This window comes from Pungitius pungitius, chromosome 11 (genome assembly GCF_949316345.1).
Source record: "Pungitius pungitius chromosome 11, fPunPun2.1, whole genome shotgun sequence".
Classification (NCBI taxonomy): domain Eukaryota; kingdom Metazoa; phylum Chordata; class Actinopteri; order Perciformes; family Gasterosteidae; genus Pungitius; species Pungitius pungitius.
The window spans coordinates 6,471,268-6,493,066 of record NC_084910.1 but is presented as its reverse complement, the minus strand read 5'-3'; the positions used below and the strand labels follow the sequence as shown (position 1 = coordinate 6,493,066).

The 21,799-nt window shown below is 43.7% G+C and overlaps 1 protein-coding gene across 4 annotated transcripts in view; it reads left to right on the top strand.

Moving 5' to 3' along the window:
* Positions 1 to 21,799, top strand: part of LOC119197296 (intermembrane lipid transfer protein VPS13B-like) — a 265,877-nt gene that overhangs the window by 26,153 nt on the left and 217,925 nt on the right. For all 4 annotated transcript variants that reach the window (XM_062565592.1, XM_037453487.2, XM_062565593.1 and 1 more), the window contains exons 7-16: positions 1,158 to 1,332; positions 5,046 to 5,320; positions 8,014 to 8,109; positions 9,254 to 9,376; positions 9,766 to 9,903; positions 11,924 to 12,011; positions 13,866 to 14,036; positions 15,849 to 16,018; positions 16,238 to 16,441; positions 19,587 to 19,711. In XM_062565592.1, coding sequence (XP_062421576.1) covers positions 1,158 to 1,332; positions 5,046 to 5,320; positions 8,014 to 8,109; positions 9,254 to 9,376; positions 9,766 to 9,903; positions 11,924 to 12,011; positions 13,866 to 14,036; positions 15,849 to 16,018; positions 16,238 to 16,441; positions 19,587 to 19,711 — 1,565 coding nt within the window. The remainder of the gene's footprint in view (positions 1 to 1,157; positions 1,333 to 5,045; positions 5,321 to 8,013; positions 8,110 to 9,253; positions 9,377 to 9,765; positions 9,904 to 11,923; positions 12,012 to 13,865; positions 14,037 to 15,848; positions 16,019 to 16,237; positions 16,442 to 19,586; positions 19,712 to 21,799) is intronic.

The following is a 21,799-nucleotide window of genomic DNA, read 5'->3' as shown; positions in this document are numbered from 1 at the left end:
TGTTTTACACGCTCCTTCTGATGGCTTTTGCTATCGTCTAAACGTGTTTCACACATGTGTGTGGTTGAGAGTTTAAAAGTTGTAATAGGAACATTTGGGTTAGTTTTGGCTCAGGTCAATACCAGGATACTGACTAAGTTCAGCCCATTGTTTTACACAGCTAATTTTACTACAAATAATGATTAGTTTCTGTAGTTCCATCAGTATTTAGTTTGGACTATTTAGGGAATATTTTAACAGCATATCTGTATATTTTGTTCTGCTTCTCTGAAAAGTGGCATTTTGTTTCAGTCTGCCTGGTTAGAGAAAAGCAGCCCTGGAGAGATATTCCTATCTGGGCTGAGTTAATCAATGTTCAAGAACTAGTCAACCACGCCGTGATTGAGAAGAGCCCGTCTAGAGGACGCTCTCATGTCATGAAGCAACAACTTTTGGACTAAACCACTGAGGTTGAGAATGTGTAAATATGCAAACTATGCTGATAAAAAGAACGGCCTCTGCTGATGCATTTTTAACCACGGGTTCAAATAATGAGGTTAATAATCCTTTTTACATTAGATGCTCACGTTGCCTTCTGGTCACGTCATCATTTCACTATAATGCTCCATAATTTTGTTCATTTGATCTGTTAAACAAATTGAACACAGTAAGTGGCCTTGTGGCTTTGGTAAGGTTTTCATGGTGTCCTGTCATCATAACCACAGACATCTGCAGTAGTTGTTCCTGCAACAGCATTGGTAAGTCCACTTGACTGTATTCCAGGTTAAATCAAACCCAAATGGACCTGACCTATTGGAACTTGGTCCTTCCTTCTTGTTGCTATACAGTACCTTTACTTGCATTCAGGCCACACTTTGTAGTTTGTAGCCTTTGGTTGTCACTTTGTTTACCAGGAGCACAAATTACATCCTCCACACGCAACTCCCAACATCTTCCTGTTATTCAGAGGCAGGTCGACACCATTACATTACATTACATGTGATTATATGTGATTTAGCTGACGCTTTTATCCAAAGCGACTTACAACAAGTGCATTTCAACCATGAGCCAGTTCTTATTAAGAATTCCTGTTCACAATAAGCATATGTTTATAATCATGTGTGCATGTAATGTGAATGCCGAAATCAGTTACAATTTTATCTTCCATGTTTCTTCAGATCCAAACCATGGTGGAAAGCCTGAAGTTGTCCATCACTGATCAGCAGCTGCCCATGTTTATCCGCATTTTAGAGCTGATTATTGCCCTCTACTATGGGGAAATCGGAGGACACAAAGAGGGCGAGGGAGAAGAGCCCAGTGTTCTTGTCAGGGAAGCTGGAGCTATTTTACCTGGTGAGTTTTTTTATTTTGTTTGTATTATCACCTGAAAGAAAAAAAACTCAACGGTTATATTTTGCAGACAGAATGTGGTTAATGACCCGTGTGGCGGTGCACACAGCTTTGAAGCTTCCCAGGCGGTTCTTCTGCTCACTGCCTGTTCTCTTCAGAGAGCCATGTACCACCAATGACACGAGGTAGAATCAAGCACAGGCCCATCTCTAGTTCTTTGATGAAAGCACCCCTCCATCCAGGAGCAGACCAAACAGACACATGCAGTCGGTTCCCAGCGTACCACATACAGCCTTTTACAATCTCACACTACATACGCACCTCAGTCCATCTCATGTCTCACCCACGACTGCTCATTCTCATCCTAGCCAATTTGAGCAGTATCGGGTCCCAGGTGCCACTCGGCCTCGTCGGCCTCTGGCACCGGGAGCAAATGATGGTGCATGGGGAAGTGGTTGGCAGAGGGAGGCAGGCGGCCAAGCACAACGCGGCCCGTTGGCTCACTCCCTCTGACTCGCTTCCTGCCTGTTGCCCTGGAACTTTTACTGCTAGTTGGCGCAGCTTCCAGTTCAGTGTCCAATGCCAGATGTAAGAGTCGGTGTCATGCTACTGCTATGCAGAGCCTCTGAGAATGAATTAGTATCCCATCACAAAAATATACAAGAGGGGACCAGCTCTTGGAACCTGAGCGCCCCCAGATCTTGTTATGCTGGAAGTAATCGACAGAGGGAAGAAGCTGAAGGAAAGGGGTGGAGGGCCTGTGTGTGTGTGTGTGTGTGTTTGTCAGGAGGTGTTGCTGCAGGAACATATGGTTTCACTGTATTCATTTCAGATTAAAGGAGTAAAAACTGAATTTATTTGTAAAAAGGAAAATATAATGCATTTCTCTTTACCACAACAGGCAAACTGTCATTGATAGGTTCTACAACATTCATGCATGTTGATGCTTATAGTTATAGACTCGGCTTCAATGCCTATTCCTTTTCTGAAGGTTGCAATTTGTGTTGTAGGGAACAATCATTGTCACATGATTGTAGAACATGAATCGTACGTCATGTATCATACGTCGTTCTGCATCACATTCATTAGATCTGCTATAGGCCGTTTGGGGTGAGACGTTGCTGTAAAATCTGACTCCAAAGCCCTCTGTGTGTGTGTGTCAGGGTTAGGGTAGGGTCTGTGTGTGTGTGTGTATTTATAAATGTATACATTTTTTATTTTTTTTATTTTTACCAATTAATAAAGGGGAAAAAGTCTTGTAATGTGTTTGTGTGACTAGGAGTTAGCATGGCTGCAGTTTGTTTGTTTGATTCCTCCTTAAGGGAAGAGCCAATGTCTCATTAATGAATAGCCCTAATAGCTCAACGGTGCGGGACACAAACCAAAGCAACCTTTTTCAATCACAATCAGACGACTGAAATTCAATGAAGCTGTAAAACATTTTAGCGGTTGGAAACACCGATGACTAACATGCTTGGATGGACCAGCTGGTCACAGCACGGAGCCATGTGCAGTTAGTGGAGAATTGTGTGTGTGAGTGTGAGGTGGGGGGTCTGAGAGCCTGTTTGTGTCCAATGGTCAGTACTCCCTTTTTATCTGTGTGTAGACGCCGAAGGTAGAAGTCAATAGACACGCATGGATGAGACAGTTTTTTGTCTCACAGACTGCTTGGACAGATTTTTAAAACATTCTGATGTTAATGTTATGCTGGTGGTGTTAAATAGAAACCCTATGCAGCATACATGTTCCATATGTCTTCCAATCTTTTACATTAAAACACCTAAACCAGTGAGGAAGGGCTGAATGGTCGTCAGGTAAGCAGTCCACCTCGCCCTCTATAAACATGGAGGGACATCTACTGGCCTGTGTGGGCACTGTCTGTGCTCACTCCTTCCCTCTCACCGTCACAATGTCACTCAGCTGCTCACTCACTTACACGCCCACTACTAGCTGCCAGTTGCTAGCCCAGACGTACACGGTTGCCCGGAGGCCTTGGGCTCAGGGAAGGCAAACATGACCCCGATCACATCCCATTACACAGCGCTTGTGAGCCCTCCTTGTGCACATGTCCACCAGAAAGACTCCAGTCTGACTGCGATCGCTGTCACAAAGATCCTGTGTGTCGTAATGCAGACGTTTTGGCCAACCCACACCGCTCTCTGGGAATTCTTTCACTCCCCTCCTTTGGATTAATACTTCAAAGTCTCCATAAGCCGCTCCTTTTTGATCACTTGATTAGTAATTGTGCCTTTATTTTGATTGCCTCGCTATTTGAACGTAGGCCTCGTCAGGCTGTGACGTGAAGCGAAAGAGCTTAACTTGTTGAACTGACACCTCAAAGGCTTCCACGGAGGGAAAACAAAAAGAGGGAAAAAAAGAGAAATGAGAGATAAAATCCAGCAGGGAAATTTTGGTGGAGAAGGAAGGGAGATAAAAATCCATAACATGGGATTTCCAACTGCCAATTCACAAAGTGAAAGATTTAATTAAAATATGTCATTATTTTCACCGCCTTAGCCTCTGGGATTCCTAAGCTGTGACCTCACGGACAATTATTGTTTTCTCACTGAGGACGTGAGGCCGCGAGGAACGGGATTACACATTCTTCCGTATTGACATCATCTTCCCCTCTCTTCCGAAGTGCGTGGAAACAGACATGATGGGGCGGATTCGGGAGGCGGTGCCTGTTGGCTTGGGGACCTGTGACCCCCCCCCCCCCCGCATCCCACTAGACCCACTCCAAATAGTTTGCTGGGACAGAGGGGAAAAAATGAAAGTGAATGGGTTTCACCACACTTGTGCCAACATGGTGGTCCAGCCAAAGTTCTCTGTTGCTGACACAAGGACCTGGCTCCTCTCTTCATTCTCAACCCTTTAGTTATTCTAGTATCCCCTTTTATTAAAGGCGTTGTCCAATATTCAGGTCATTGGTCTCACCTCTTTACCCTTTCTGACAGTAGCCGGTGCTCCAGTCGACCCCTGTGCTCCTTACGCTGAAGCGTCAACACAGGTCACAGTCGATCCTTCGTAGGATTCTCCTGTCCTCTGCAAGCCTGCAGTGCGCCGATTGCTCGTAGCTACTCAGCCTCGCTCATAGACTCCATTTTCAATCTGTTACCCCCCCCCCCCCCCCTCCCCACCCTCCTGCTTAATGCGTTCTTGGTGGATGCAGCCTGTGCTGCTCGGTCCAGCTCAGACCTGACCACAGGGATCCAGCGGGCCCTCTGTCAGGATGCTGGCTGACAGACTGCGCCCTCTGGCCTCCACTAGAAGGGGGCTTCCTCTCTTGTCGTTCATGCGGCACACACCTGCACGCTGGAGCACTGGCAGCACTACTGTGAAACCGCCTTGGTCTCTGCTGTTTTTGTTTGCTCAGTTGACAGTTGAAACATCTTGCTTGAATTAAAGCACCCCAAGGGCATGGACAAATTAATTTAGCATGCTGCATCGGGCACAAACACCTCCATTGTAAACAGCTTTCTCTCTGTTCGGCCACTTTGTTTTCACAACCTGCCTCTTTTAATAGAATTTGAGTCATTGGATAACTATGGATTAATTTTAAAGTCCACTTTGTTTTGACCAGCTCTCTGTATGTATGGAAGTGTCTGAATATTCACCTGAAGAATCAAAGTAGACATGCAGATACAAACCCTGTCAAACTTTAAAGTACTGTACAGTAAAACCTTCTGCATAACTATGTCTTCTTTCCCTTTCAGGGATGGATGTAGATCTGGAGAACCAGGGACCGAGTCAGTACTCCAGCCAAGACCTCTACATGCAGTCTGGGGGTCCTGAAGAGGGAGACCAGGGTTGGGTGTCCTGGGCTTGGTCCTTCGTCCCTGCCATCGTAGGCGAAGAGGAGGGATATGAGGAAGGCCTGTATGAGCAGGGAGAGGCAGGAGGCATCGCAACCAACCCACAGCAACTCACACCCAAGGACCCCATTGTTTCTATCGGTTTCTACTGCACCAAAGCCTCTGTTACCTTCAAGGTAAATCGGTTTACTACATTACATTACATTTAGCTGACGCTTTTATCCAAAGCGACTTACAATAAGTGCTTTTCAACCGTAGAGATACAAACTCAGACGAACAAGTAAGTACAAGTACAATTTTCATCAAATAAGCAATTTATGCGTCCTCACCAATGGTTCCATTCCCAGGTCCAGGCCTACACTGCATGCCTCGTACGTTGGGTGATAATAATGTGGTCAGTTTGTTCCATGTTTACAGATGTACCACAACAATGAAGGCCAAGGAAAAACATACATTTCTTAATGTCCCATATTAAAATGAATAAATTTAGTATTTGCCACATTGCATCATTTCATTTAGGGTTAAGAGATTCTTAATACTAATTGTAGATACACTAATGTATCACATACAGTGACAAAAAATATGTTTTTAAGTGCACAACAGCAAACGCAGAAGCAGTTTGCCTAGTGGGCTTTCGTGGTGAGTCAGGAAGCTCTTCTGCATATACAGATATTTGATATTGATGTAGAAATTCCTGGTTTAGGATATCGTTGTGTTAACAATTACAGTTGTTTTTTTTCCCCTTGCCGCCATTATCCACTCCCTCTTCCCACCCCGTCACTGCGGCTTATATTCTGTGGTGATTCTGAGTAAGAGTAAGAGAGAAGGGCTTGATCTTCAGGAAGTCACAGTCCTCTTTGTCTTGGTGTGTGGTATAAGGGGCGGGTAGTATAACTGCTAACTGACGTCTTGGGTCACGTTAATGTTTTAAACATCATACGTGGTGTAATGACTATTCAGAAATGGATCCCAAACTTTAATCCTGCCGCTCACTCAGAATAGTTTGAATTCATCTGCGTTTCCCCTCAGGTTCATGCACTTTGGATCACATTACTGTGTGTGTGTGTGTGTGTGTGTGTATGTATGTGTGTGTGTGTGTGTCAGGCCAAACAGACCACAGTTCTTTTCTAATAACGTTTAAATTGTTCCTGTATTGTTTGAGTTCTTTTAATCAATTAATTGCCTCTAGTCTTGAGTAATTGCAGACAGCTGAAAGGTTCTCGTCTCTTTCCTACAAGGAAGTATTTAGTTGGAGGGAATTTCAGGTCTTTGAGCAGCCACGGCCTGAACCGGCATTTGACATGGACATGAAATCAGAGAGGTATTTTTAGATTGCTGACCCATTACTCCCAAAGATCTGTTTGATCTGAGAAACTGGAAGGATTATTGAATGGCTTTAACACACAAAATGCATAGTTCAGTCCTGGCTATTTATTCCGATCTTCTGCACACCCGCCAAACTCGCTGCACGCCAGACGTCACGCTGTTCCCTTTGTTTTGCTATTTCTGTTTATTTCAACAACAGCAACGGCAAGTGTTCCCAGAGATTGCGCCCAACCTTTCTACCCTGTTGCATTTCGGAGAAACGGAGTTGAAGATAAAGCCCCATCCAACTTCATACCATTTCATTTGTGTTGGACCCTCCAAGCCTTTGACTGTGGCGAGGACGTCATGATGCTCATGCTCAGCATTGGTGACCATGGTTGTGTGTCTGCTCTTCAGTGTCGCTGCTCCGAAAAGACGGAAAAACATTGGCTCCGCTGAGCGCCTCTCCCAGGGAACTGGAGAGGTGGAGTGGTCTCAGCGCGGGATTAAACCGTCAGAGTCCAACCAGGGGGAGGGAGCCAGTGGGAGAGAGAGTCCATCGGGCGGGGGGTGAGGGGGGGTAATAAGGCCCAGCTGCTCCTTGCACTGCACCTGCATCCTGTGCTAAAAGTTGGACGGACTGTGCACCCCATTTTCTTTCGGCTGGCCTCGGGAGCATCACAGCTCTGTAGCCATCTCCCCTCAGCTAGACGCTCTCTATCTCCACAGCCTCTGCACACGGAGTGAATGTTCTTCTTCCAATCACTGCACATTATCAGTTCAAGCCGAGTGCTTTAGTCATGTTCTGATTGTCATCCCCAATAAAGAGCAAGCGGGCCTCCCCCGGAGTACTAGAGAAGCGACTGTCATGTGGTTGGATGAATACCTCTGGCCTTCGTCCAGATTTGGAAAAAGAAAACGGTTCAAACGTCCCAAGGCTGGCATCAAGCCTCTGATCTAAGAAAGATGTCATCCGTCCTTGTTTGGATGTTATTGTTTCTGGTTTTAAGCATTATTTTCAGGGGCCTCGTCGCCCCTCACATCCAAAGACTTGCAAAGCTCTTGTTTATTTTTCAGATCATGTGTCTGTTTCAGCAGTGGATTGCAAGTACACACGCACGCACGCACGCACACACACACAATGAGACATACTAAGTTCTAGTTTTACTGCTGAATTTCTCTGAGCTTCGTATTATATCCAAAACCAGTACTTATTCTGTCAAACAAAGCTTAAAGTTTCTTTGACGAGGTGTCTCTTTTACTCAACCATCCTCCATTTGATTACTGCAATTATATTATGGTTTTGATTTGTTTTATATATTTCTAAATATAAACTTCTGGGAAGTGACAAAGCCTTGGTATTTACAAAAATGTAACCATTTTCAATATGTACAACCAACAACTTTGATTTTTTTGTGATACCTTGTTGAAGCAATTCACTTTTTTTCCCAAATTAATACTTTTAGTCTTTCTGTGCTAATGTGATCAACTCAAAGGGAGTAAAATAATGTTCCTCTGTCTGAGGAATACTTAATGGCATCTGTCACTCTGTCTTTTCTCTCAGTTGACGGAGACCCAGTCGGAGAGCAGCTACTACAGTCCCCAGAAGGTCAAGTCCAGAGAGGTGCTGTGCCTGGAGCAGGAGGGAATCACTATCGAGGTACTGTCAAGCTGCTGTGTGGTCCTGTACCTAAGTATATTCAATGATTCTGAGGCAAATGGGAAGATCTTAATATAGATCTTTGAACATAACAACTAGGTGGTATATTATTATTCCATAAAAACATCAGACCCAACCATCCTGGTGGTAATGTGCCCTCTGCCACCTTGCTACCTGACGTTGTTAAACAAATGCAGATCCCCCGCCTGCCCTTCTGGCCATCCATTATTTTTTCTATTAGTATTATTATTGTTGTTAGGTTCCTCTGAACTCCCTTCCCAAGTAATTGTATGAAGGTTCTCCAGGTCACTAATCTGTCAGAGGAATCCGTGTCTGAGTCGGGCCCAACTATGATCATTTCTGCGTTCCCCTCCCCGGCGTTGAAAATATTTTAAAACCCTTTTTCTCTGATTACCTGGTTGGAGCAGGAAAGGGCTTTTCTACTCATAAGCTCTTTACCAGATGTGAGAAATTCTGAGAGATTTCCAATTCCATTTTGTGTAATTTATGCTTTTGCTGGAAGAGGGAGAGAGCAGTCTGAACTGGGACCAAAAGTGAGAGCGTTGAAAGGCAAAGGGGTGGCTAGTAAAACAGGGAAAAATAGGCCTTGTAATGAATGTGTGGTGAAACGTAAAGTTTTATTGGGTTGTCTGCTGGGTGAAGCAGCCACTCTGTGAGGGAGGGGCAGGCAAACCTTTCCTGGTTAGAGGGGCTGAAGCCGTCTGCTGCTCTTTTTTATCATTCTCGACCTCAGCAGCACCGCCAGCCTCCATTTTTTTCAAATGTTATGTTTTACTCTGAGGGAAAAGGTTAAAAAGGTTTAGTTCATGTCTGTGAATAATTACTCCGTTTTGGTGCTTCTGTTGACACATTTGAGTTTTTTACATCCTGGGTGTTTTCTTTGGAATAAGGAAGGATTCTGATGCCACCGTCTGTTTAGTTTTCACTTACTTTGATAAATATTATTTATCATCCGCTATATTAATGTTCATTTTTGCGGATGTTATTTTCTTCTTACTTTGCAAGTCGTCGTATCCTTTATTCCACCTCACTGGAGGAAAGGTCACTGGAGCGCTTTGTGTCCAGGTGGATAAATCTGGTGTATAAAACCGCAATAAGTTTCTTCCTCTGCTTTTTGTTCCAGGTGCTGATGATGGGGGAGCCCTTCTTCGATTGTCAGATTGGCTTTGTGGGTTGCCGGGCCCTTTGCCTGAAAGGCATCATGGGAGTACGGGATTTTGAAGAAAACATGAATCGACGCAAAGAGGTAAAGACAGAAAAACCTTGCGGAAACATGAAAATAAAGAGCAGAAAACTTGAGTGAGAGGAACAGAGAAAGACCTCTTAAAAAGCCCAGAAATAAACTCTCTCTGCTGCATCTATTGCTCTCAAGAGCTTTTAGAGGGAGACAGAGATGTGGTGTGTTTTTGTGAAGGAGGCCCAGCTGCCTCTCTGTAATTCACCCTAATGTTCAGTGTTGGTCACTGAACATTTTTGGTCACTGAACATTAGCCACCCTGTGGCTGGTGAGCTTTTGGGCTCAATGGAAATCAATGTAATTCATTAGCTATATATTAACTAATGGCAGTTTCTGTATTTCTGTTGAGCTCCCTTTTGATTATAAAGGACCTCTCTACCTCTCTTTTGTCTGCCCAGGATGCAGTGTTCTTCAGCTGTGGGGACAGCCTAGGCAGCAAAGGAATGACCTACCTCACCAACTCTCTCTTTGACTACCGCAGTCCGGAGAACAATGGCGTCCGTGCTGAGTTCATCCTGGATACCGCTACTCACAAGGTCAAAAAGACGAGTGACGTTAACAATGTGCTGCTGTCCTGACAATGTATTGCTAATAATTTACCTTTTTGCAGACCTAAATAGTATCACAGTAAAAGAACATTTCTGCTTGGCAAAAAAACCTCCCTGTACCAAAGAAGAATGTTCCCATCCATATTTATTGCATAATTCATGATACAAGTAAAAATTAATCAGTTCCTGGATATTTAACAAAAAATGAGTTGACTCAAGCAGACTCGCCACGAGGCTCTTAAAGGACACCCAAGGAAGCGGTTGTGGAGACTAAGGCATATTGCCAGAATAAAGCAGTCGGCTACCAGGCCAAGAACCAACTCAACACGCCACTCACTGCTGGGTCGACACTTTCCAACCAACAGCAGCACACCAAAGGGCATTAAACCAGACTGACTCACTGATTCTGTTTATGCTAATGTTGTCAAGCTGTTTAGAGAACAAAATGATGTTGAAACCTTGATGCCTTTATTATGCTATCTGCTTTGTCTTCAGAAAAGGGTTCACTTACACACGTCACTTTCAAACACATGTTTCCTAACACATTTTAATGTGAGTATGCTAACTTTGCTAACACAATTATTGACAACCGGGTCAATAAACACTAATCTAAGATGGTTACATCCCGTCTCTCTTCAAGCGTCCCCTGAAAACACTGGAATTACGGCTGTTATCAAATCCAGTGGGAATAAAGTGTTTAACTCTCAGTAGTTCCTCTTTGCAATAAATCACTGTGATTGGAACAACTGTCACTCCTATTATCTCTCGTCAGTCACCCCGCTGTTGGCTGCAGTGGAGGAATGTTCCCCGCTATCTCGGCAGTAGTGTTAAAGCCATTATTCCTGATAACCACGAGCTCCCTTCATCAGCCATCCGTGCTGTAGTGTTGACTCTGCTGCAGAAATGTTCATGACCCTCAAGTGAAGCAATTGTTTGGACACCCATCCATCCGTCTACCCACACTTGAAAGTCTTAAGGAGTCAAAGGGTTTTCGTGTTAATTCATTAATGGCTTTGATCCAAAAGCACGCTAGAGCCATTAGAGGTCTCCTAATAAATATTACTCATTAACCCTCCTGACTGATAAGGCTCTATTGAAATCTCTGTTTGGAGAGCTAGTGAGTAAGTCTGGGGTGGGGGTGTTAAATGTGTGCGCAGGAGGGGCCTCCCTCATTCTGTTTTTCGCTCGCTCGCTCAGTCATTCGCTCTGTTTGTGGTGGTTTGATGTGCAGTAGAAGTATAACTTTCTAATATTGTCTATAGGACCGAGTCACCAGCTTGTAAACTGCAGACTAACACATGGTGAGGGGTTATGATTGAACAATGCCCTCAGGTAGATCAAACGTTTTAATATTGAGCTTTTATTTGTTAGGAGTGTTCGTGGAAAAATCCCAGGATAGTCCAAAGGCATGCAGGCCACGGAGAACCAAAAATCCAAATGTTTAAACCTGTAATGGTGATCTAACATACATCAGTTTTTGTATTTTATTTCCCCCAAATGTTCAATACACTGCATGCTTTTGAAAGCTGCATCTTTACTATCTTGATAAAAACTTCCAAAAAGCAGTTTCACAATAATCCGTTATGTTGAAACTATAAGAAGGTAGAACAGACACTCACCAAAAAGTGCTATCTTTTAGTAGATACGGTGCGTATTTCTAGTGGCACCAACCCAATGAGAACACTTCCACTTATAAATTGCCTTTTGCTCAACACAGACCGGACGTGATTTGTAATAAAAAAAAAATTGAAGAAAAAACTACAACTATAGAGTTGGTTGTTTGTGATGTCCCCATGATCCAGTATCTTCTTCATTTCCAGTCTTTGTTAGAGGTTTCAGATATTAACGTTATTGTTAGCAAATTACAAAAAAAGAAATCCCATCAATGCCTCCTTCTTTATCTCTGATTTGTCCCCCTTTGCCGTATCCACCATGACCCCAGTTAAATGCTATCAGCTTGTTTGCTCCCTTCCTGCCATGTTTACCTAACTCCACTTTTGTTTGACAGGAGACCTATACGGAGATAGCAGGCATGCAGCGCTTTGGTGCTTTCTACATGGATTATCTCTACACAATGGAGAAGATCAGCGCCAAAGGTACCTTCCAAGTGATTCCTCCTTACTGTGCCACCTTTTCCCTGTTTGTCTTTATGTCTGTCAAGTTCTCCATCTCTGCCGTGCGCTCTATTTCTTCCTATAATTAGTGTATTCATTCTTTCTTCTTGTCTTGTCCCTACTCTTTTCTTTTTGTTCTCTTGTCTTTTATCCTCTCTCTTTTCCTCTCCTCTCCTTCCCTCTGCGTCAAACAAGCTCCCTGAAGACTAGAGAGAGCTTTTCTCATTTTGAGCCACCTGGTCCTTGACCCCCCCCTGTCCTCAATCTCACCCCAAACTTACCTGGAGGGCAACTGTCAGAAGTGTTTAGTCTGCATAGACACATATTTGGGTTTCTTTCTCCCCGCTGCTTGTTGAAACATTGTTCACCTCCCTGTCTCTTTACCTGTAAGCTCTTGAGAAAGTGAATAGGCTCTTCTTGGCTAATTAGGTGTCACTCCCATTAGCAGAAGCTCAAAGACTGGAAGGATTTCTCATTCCTCAGCAGGGGCAGTCAAAAATGTTTATTCAAGTCTGAAAGATCTCAAGTTCCTATTAAGAGATAAAGTGGCACCCCTTCTTAGTCAGTACGATATGCGACCCACAAACGTCAGAGTGTGATTTTCAAGCATTTTATTTGAATGCTACGATGAAGCTCTATGTCACATGACTAACGTTCCCAAGTCCGCCAGCACACACACACAAAAATACATTCTCAGCACTTTTCAGATCTAGTCTAGATTAATTACACGTATGGCTAATGCGATAGTTAAAGTAAGCTTTTCGGCTTGTGTAAACAAAACGACCACTTAAAACGATGACTAACTCTGATACGGCACGTTTTCCCTTCTAATTAACACCCCCAAAATCGGGGTGAACTGGTTGAACCGTGTTTTGATGTGTAACTGCTGCAGACCTGTGTTGATTCACTTGCCGCCCTTTGTTCTCCCCTTCTGACTAGGCTATTGTTTCCTCCTGTAAGGCAGCCACAGATAATCATCTAAATTAAAAAACCCATCGATACCTTCATCCTAAGCTGTCAGTCATTTCTGACAGCAGGATAAGTGTCAGTCTCTTTTCTGCGGGACGGCCGTAGTTACCCTTGTCAATTGGAATGCTTTTCTTCTGTCAGTGTTTCTCTTCTTCTCGGACGCGGACCAGATCCAGTGTCAACCAAACAAATTACTTTCTATCGCCATGGGACTAACATCAACTCTGAGTCAACCGAAACACTAACCCACCCAGGTCACACTCACCATTGACTTCACATTAGAGCCACACTGCAGATTAAAACCTTTTTTTTGTTTTAATCTTGAGGAAATGGAGACACTTTAAATCTTCTAAATCCCGGCTGATTTCTGCCTCCTCCTCATTTCACTGACCGCTCTAACTGCGGCCATATGGTTGATATTAGGCCATCCAACTCGTAGAAGAAGGGAAAAGGAAGTGGAATTGCCCTTTAGAAATCCCCAGAATGAAATTAGTTTCACTCCATCCACCAACTCTTTCTGCTAAAAACTCGTAATGGTGGCTTTCTGAGCTGTAAGAATGTCCGCTGCAGTGACAGAATGTAGTGGGAATAACGAAAGTTTTGACCCTTTGTGAACTGCTCTCTGCTGCTGCATCTCTGTTGGCTTTTGAGGAGGAGATTCTATAATTGAGTTGTGCAGTACATAATTAAAAGAAAGAAATGGGACGCAGGGGTAAATGTTCCTCCTATATCTATTTGTCAGAAGCACACCACTCTGTAGGTTAAATAGATTAGGCCACACGTCTGCTGACCTTGAAAAGTGTGTTACATCCTCAGGTTTGTAACCGCTGACGTGTGTAATGAATGCATGCATGTGTCCGTGTGCAGGCTCTCAGGAGGAGGTGGAGGTGGTGTCCGCTGTCCAAGAGACTTCCATCAAGAGGCTGGTGGTGGGACCTCTGGACGTCAGGCTGAACAGCAGTGCTGTCCACCGCATCCTCAAGATGGTCACCTGTGCCATGGACCACGAGTACGAGCCCTACTGCAGACCACAGCCAGGTCAGATTGTTCCCTTTCCTACTGTGCCGATGAGCAGAAACCCCCAGCAGCTTGCACTTTACAATATCCTCATCACATTGTTATTTCCTCGCGCAACCCTTCTTTCAACACACAGCTATGCATGAAAATAGTGACCCTTTGGACCACATGAGGGAGGCTAAGCCAAACACCTTTTGAGTTGGTGCATGTCCCAGCACTGCTTTTGATGAGCTCATCTCTGGGATGTTGTGAAAGAAACTAGAATGTGTGTCTGGGTGTAATAACTGTAGCAATAACTCTGATTCTTTCTGCGAAACAATAACACCCAGAGGTTTTGTCTGTTTCAGCATCTGCAATAGATAATAGACGATGGGGTAATCACTAAAGAGCTTTTGACTGAAGCTGGTTAGGTCAGTGCGTTCCTTCCTGTTTCTCTATGTGGCCTTACTCTCTGTGGTGTTCTCTGGAGAAGGGTCACTTTGGTTACCTCCCTGTGTGGGAGTGGGGAGGAGGGGGGGCGAGAAATTGAGAGTACATAAAGGAGAAAGTATAAACCAAAGCAACCTTTTTCAATCAGGATGGGACGGCTAGTTCTCTCTGCCGTCAAAAATTCAATGAAGTGAAACACTAAAACATTTCAGCAGTTGGAAACACGGATGACTAACATATTTGGGTGGATGTGTCAAAGACACAACTATCTTTCTACTCATCCTGTCCTCCTGTCCTCTACGCTCCTCCTCATTCGCTGATGGCCAGGAGCTTAGGAAGAATCACTTTCCTCCCCCAAAACCAGCTGTAAATAGAGATCAACTTGGCTGGTGTTTGTTTGTCTTATAAAATGTTGCACTATTTAGAGCAGGTTTCCAACTTGTAATTTATTTTTAAGTGATTGCCCAACAAAATTGGGAAGTAATTAGAGGTTTTTATTTGTGTATCGTATTTCTGCCTTTTCTTTGTGCATTGTATTGTACAGTGTTTAGGTGTGTGTAATCATGCCTCTGTAAACCACGTGAGCTGCTTGTCTTTATTCATTTGGATGTTGATTGTGAATATTGTCTCGAGCCCTGCCATATGGTTGGATTGGACATGGCAGCGCCAGATGAACCTGATGCAGGCCTGTGGCTTTAGGCCAAGGAGCAAAAGCAGCTCTGAGATCAGGTTCTGAGCCCACCTTGGAGCTGGGAATGTAGCCCAACAGAACTTTTACTGAAAAGAACAGGCCCGTGTCCTGGGACGGGAGCCAAGGCTGTTCACTAACAAAGCGCTCAGGGTTCGGCCCAGCCCTGGACCCGGTTCAGCGGTTCAGTGCCCCGGGCACCCCGTCCTTTGGGAAGCTCTGACCTGGTTCTTCTCTTCTCCTTGTTGACTCGGTGGTTCCCTTCATTTTCTTCTGGTTTTTGATTGAACGAGTGGTTTTATGAGTTAAAACCACTCAAGCAAAGCAACCTAGGAAACAATCATTGTAATGGATATGGCACAGGGATGCTGCTAGTTTTTTAGCGCATGTTGATTTTATTTAGTGGTTTTTGGTTAGAAAATACATTTTTATTGATTTAAGCCTGCAGGCGTGGAGAGGCGTCCACTCAAATAAATGTGGTGTGCTCTACAGCTACCCTCTTGTCTTAAAAAAACGAATCTTGATGGAAAAAAATGAATCTTTGGTCTTGATGCAACTCAGGTCGCATACTGGTTAGATTCCTTTGTGTAAGCCATATCATTGTTTTTGTAATGATGTGTTGATATGAAATGTTTAATCTTAATCTCCATCCTTGCATATCACTCCATCTCCGCAATGCTAATGTGTTTCTCTCTATTGTGTGATTGTCTCTGTAGAAGTGGTTGAGGAGAGCCATGGTGCAGCTACACAAGAGGAGATATCAAGCTTAGAAGAGTTTATCCCGACCAGGCTGACGTGCCTCACTCTGCTCGAAATCTCAGTCACCATCTCGATGGCCGAGTTCAACCTTCTACACACCCTGATGCCAGTCATCATGGGGTGCAAGGTGGGCCGCACACACCTAACTTGTTCCAAGCAAACTCATATTTCTTGATTATGCAGTAGGTCCAGAGTTAGAAAAGTGAATCATCAAATCCAGCCCATTATACCCATCATTCTAAAAGTCTCATAGTCTCAATTCTAAATTTAGTTTCAGGTTGAATAACTCTCCAGAGAGTGGGCCTGTATTATGCATTGTCCCTTTTCAATTCCTTTCCCTTTCCAGTCCTCCCAGGCTGCACCGGGGCCGGTCAACAGCCCAGCCTTTCAGCCAGTGCGCCCTCTACCTGCCGTGCAGTTCCAAGTGGAAAGGGTGAACGTTGAGCACTCAGTGGCCATGTATGCTCCAGAGCTGGTCCGAACCGTCAGCGGCATGAGCCAGCCCTCTGACAACCTGCTCCATCACTGCTACGCACACCTCTACCTTAAGGTGAGCCCTATTAAAGACTGTATAGACTGTACATCACAGCTGTACAACAAATCAGCCAAAAAGGTGACTCAGGTAAACCTTCTATCACGTTAACAAACTGTATGTTTTCTTCCGTTAACTTCTATTATATGGTTGATCACGGACAGTACCAAAGTTATAGTAGACTGGATGCAAAACCTACATTTACTCCCACGGCCTCTTTTCTGTTTTATTTCATAAGTTTCTCATTATTGTCTTTTGAGTTGAGACTCAATACACATGGTAACTAGTACTGCTGGGTTTCATGAACATCAGACCGAAGTCTGCATGGTCACAGCCTGAACCCCAGGGACTGATGACCTGGATGACCCCCTCTCCCCTGGTCATAAAGATTTCAGCGCTCGGCTTTCTGATGAGCACCAGTCCAGCTCTGGTCTACTTCATGCTTTCCACTTGATGGGATGCTACATTCTTGTATTGTGCAGTGTCGACATTCCCTCTTTTCTGCGTTTATTTTGTGGTTTTGAGTTCAAAGCTGAAAAGATCAAATTCATCGTAAATTACAGTTACATTTACCAACAGCATCAAATAAAGCCTAAGAAAACATTATTTAGTTCGTCAGAGAACTACTATTACATCACTCCAGCATCATCAGATTGTCCAACATGATTTTATGCATTTATAATGCAAAGTTTGCTCTATAATTGGACTGTACACTGACAAACAGAAACAAATCAGCTGTGAGTCATTGAGCGTCATTGATTTTCCTCTTAATGTCTCTCAGCATTTTGTATACATAGCTATGAAGTATGAATTTCTAACATACAAACTACCTGACTTGTATGTCTTTGAGATAAAGGGAACGGTAAAGTCACTATAGCGTCTGCAATAAAGATCATCAACTCTTCATTACAAATCGTCATGAATCAACTACAAACGTAATTACATAGTGTACTTGAAGGTGTGGTACTATGGAACTACGGTGGCTTCAGCCCATTCAGCTAATCCACTTTTGGGAATCTTGGGTCACAGATCTGGGGGGATCTGGTGTGGCCCAGTCTGGCCTGGTCTGTTTTTTTGAAGGCAGGATGTTTGCCGGACATCAAGCTGGTAGTCCTTATCACAGGGTCACTGAAGGGTTAACTGTGAACTGGCCAGTGGCCAAGGATGTTCTGAACCATCAGCCAATCAGCATCTGTATCCTCCAAGATTCTAAAACTGCCTCTGGATTTTGGTAGTGGGATCATGCCGGGGTGGAGGTCACTCAGGCAGCAATTCACCCACTGCAGGAAGTGATTTGGAACAGGTATAAACCACAGCTTATCTTAATCTGTGTTTTATTGACACTGGCTGACTGAGTTTAGGTGTCTGTGCTGTGTGGCGGTTAGCCATTGTCTCACTTTGTCTCAGCGTGGCCATAGACAAGAACAGAAAGCCACCCTGGCTCACCAAAAAGGATACGGAAGAAAATATACCGTTCGCTACTGAAGACGTAGAATATTTGAATAACCTGGTGTTCCAGAGAGAGCTACAGGAGGGGGTCTGTGGATATACGTACCCAAGCTTGCATTGAGTTTTATTATGTCTATAACTTTGATATATATTGTGTAATATTCCAGTCATGGGCCAGTCCGTTTCTAAATGAATTTTCATTTTAGTTGGGTCGAAGGTTGTGTTTGTGTGCTCTGGGCCATGTGCTCAGCACAGCGGTTCAGAGGACCTTCCCTTGGAATAGAGTGACTGACTGTGTATAGCAGCTGCATGAGGGACAGCTGGGCCCAGCCATCATCCACTGCCTCAAATATTCAATTGGGCTTCATCCACCAAGCTCACTGTTAACAGTATGTAAACATTGAGGTTGCACTACATTATGCGTCTGGCGATGGGGCTACCAGGAGCTCATGTAATAAAAATACGACCATGAGCCACATTGTCGTTAAACGACAAAGCACTCTCCACTTGAAAAATAACCGACGTGAAGCTGGAAGCTTGGTTCAATCTGAACTGATGTGGAGCTGAATGATGTGATCTGTGTGAAGGGGTGTTGTGACTGGGCTGTCAACTGAGGCCATGCAAGACTGTTACTTAATCTATTGCTGCTTTAACTCATCACAGCAGTGGTTCTCAAACCTTTTCTGAGGAACGCCCCTTTAATGATATAGAAACATGAAGCCCCCCAAATGGGTCGTACCTTCTTTGTTTTAAATTAATTGCATAATAAATCATCTACTATAAAATATGACTATCCATTTCTAAAATATGTATTTTTTGTTTACTGAAAACACAAAATGAATCTTAATTTCAGCGCAAAATACATATTTCCCTAAATTTAAATGCAGGATCTTATTTTTTTCGTTTTTCTGATCAGCTCATGTTTACATTATTATGCTCACATTATTGTGGCTGTGGGTTTTTAAGGACTTTGTCTCTAGTGGGATTTATACTGTCTGCCGACAAGTATTTCTCTGTGCCATAATTGGTAGTGGTCACATCGCCTGCATTCCCCTGGTCTTCTGGCCATCATTCACCCATTCACACCTATTCATGCACTGATAACGGGTTCGGGTTCCCAGTTTGGCCACCACTGTGTTACAGTGTGTGGGTACAGAACACCTACAGAAAAATTGTGTGTCATTTGTTTGTAAACTTCTGTACAGCGTGTTCAGGACAATGTGAATCATTGCAGGCTATTTGTCACTTCTGACGTGAAAAGCTATGAACGTATATGTAACACGGAGAACATATACATACATATATGTACAGCTCTACTGACTGCAACAACCTGTCAATCAAAGTAGCCCCACCCCAAAGACTACCCTGCTCTATTGTCTACATAACTCTAAAGGGATCACGGTCTACTAAATTAACTTCATGTTGAATTGGATACGACATGAAACTGAGACCATACACTCATGTTTTATTTATGACTTCTGTTCAATCTGGCTCCTTTCTTTTTGCCACCAGAGGAAAAAGCAGGTTTTAAGACTGACCACATGACCACATGACTTCATGCTGAAATTGTTGGTTCAGTCAACAAGGATGATAAGATGACTCGGCCTATTTTTGTTGTTTGTTTCGTTATTATAGCTGTATGAGGAGACGATGAGTCATGTGTCCCCCCCCCCTTCATTTGTCAAACCCTTTCTTTCTGCCCCTGTCTTTCCAGGTGTTTGGCTTCCAGGCCGGCTTGACGTGCCAGGACAGTACAGGACGTTTCCTGCCTCTCATCCCCATCATCCCTTCCTTCAGCACTGCACTCTACGGGAAGCTCATCCAAATGCCTTCATACTGGTAAGCACTTATATATAATATAGATGTCAATTTAAGCACAGAAGCATGTGAAAAGCAACTATATGAGCTATCCTCTCAGTAACTGCCGTGGAATTGAAAGTTATGTTTTACTCTATTGTATACTCTTCCACTGTTTTCTCACTTGTTATTTTGAAAAATGAAATTTGTCACCTAATTTGATTTGAAAATGTTTTCTTTCAATAGTTTTGCTGTCCTAACACGGCTACCTCAAATAGTTTATAGGCTTTGATATTTCACTTGTGCCTTTTTTTAGAATGATTGGGATTGAAGGGTTGTCCAATGAAGTGAAGCCCAATCATGTATCAGTTTGTACTTCCTCCACTTTACATGTAAGGTATCATCATCGTGTGATGGCTAAAGATACTTGGCCAAGTACAGTAAACAAATGACGCCACAGTCACATGACTGAACATACCAACCACCAAGATATATTAAATAATATGCTGTTTTGTAGTGTACTTTAACCACTCGTTAGCAACCACATATTTACGGACTTATTTTAATATGGTAGGACAAAACAAAGTCTCTCAGTTAGACCTTAATTCGCCGAAAACCAATTCAAGAGAACGAGTGAACAGGAAATGCTAAATTCTAAACAGATTCCTTTTTAGGAAAGGGTGTGAACCTCCTCTGTGTTGGTCCTTGATGGTGTTTATATTCATGTTCGACTTGTCTGTATACAGTGTGTGTGTGTGTGTGTGGAAGGCCCGTGTCTTGTACTTCATAAAGCGGACTGCAGCTTTTTGAGAGAAGTGCTTCAGAGGGTATTTAAAGTGATGGATGAGCCCCTTCTTCAGCGGTCGGTGGGGAAAACAGAAAAACACATCATCTGGTAACAACTGCAACTATTTCTCACATTGTTGGAAACACAAGGAGAGGAAAATAATACAAAGCTGTCTAAGGAGATGAAAAAACCTATTGCCATATCCCTGTCCTCCTACCAGACTGGGGATGACTCATCGGGGATGTCCCCCAAGAGGGTAAGAGTTGACGGAAGAACAAGAAAGGGAAGAAGAGGAGCACGGCTCCATATACTTTGAGTGTTGAAGTTATCAAAATCCAGATTGTGAGAAAATGGAAAAGTAGACAAGCTGCACAGATAAGCGTGTTAGATGAATGGACGGGAAGAAACACTTGAGAGAAAGAATGATCTCACCATAGGTTTACACTTTCAATGTTTGTGTGTCGTCTCTTACCTTTTCTTCAATTGAAAAGAATTTCACTCTAGTTTATATACATATCAGCAAGTGAAAGCAGAGACATGTTTAAATGCTAAACCAAAAGGCCCCGTTGGGGTCATATCATCATTTAACTACGGTAATGTAAAAATAAATGAGTAGCTTGTGTCCTGCTGTCCATTCACAACAACACGTCTAGTTGGTAGAGCAGAAAAATAACTCTTCATCTTTCACCCCGTCATTGTGTGTTCAGTACTCATCTGGGAAAGCCCTCGATGCAAGCACACACTCACACCCTGTGCCCTCTCCCTCACACCTTGCAGTCAAAGTGCCTGTTAAAGCAGGACACCTGTGAGAGCACTAGCTTGGGAATCCATTTCCCCCCATTAGTTTGGATTTAAACATGTCAGAGACCCGCAGATGGTTTTGACTTCTCCTGACTTCTTCCCCAGGCAAGTATTGTATCTACTGTACAGTGGTTAGCTGGCCACAAAGTGAACCACTAGGCCCTCACGCTTGTGTGTGTGTGTGTGTGTGTGTGGAACCTTATTCCCTGTGCTCTTTGCTCTCAATGAGAGACGGCAAGCTGCTTGTTTGATCTTCAGCTCCCCGCCTGTTTCAGCCCTGCCTGCTTTGAATAGTGGATTCAGATGTCAAACGGATGTTATTTTTCTTTCTGACAATCACTAGAAGTTTCTCATCTCATCTGAGAGCCCCCCCCCGTGGCTTTTCTCTCAGCCTGGACCAGCCCTTAGAAATAACACTGACAACCTCTCACAGTCTCCTCGACACTTTAGGAAGGCACTGTGTTATTCTTTGTTGCGAGCAAGCCCTTTGATGAATCCAGTATGTCCGGTATGCAGCAGGAGTCCTTGTCTTCTTATGCTTT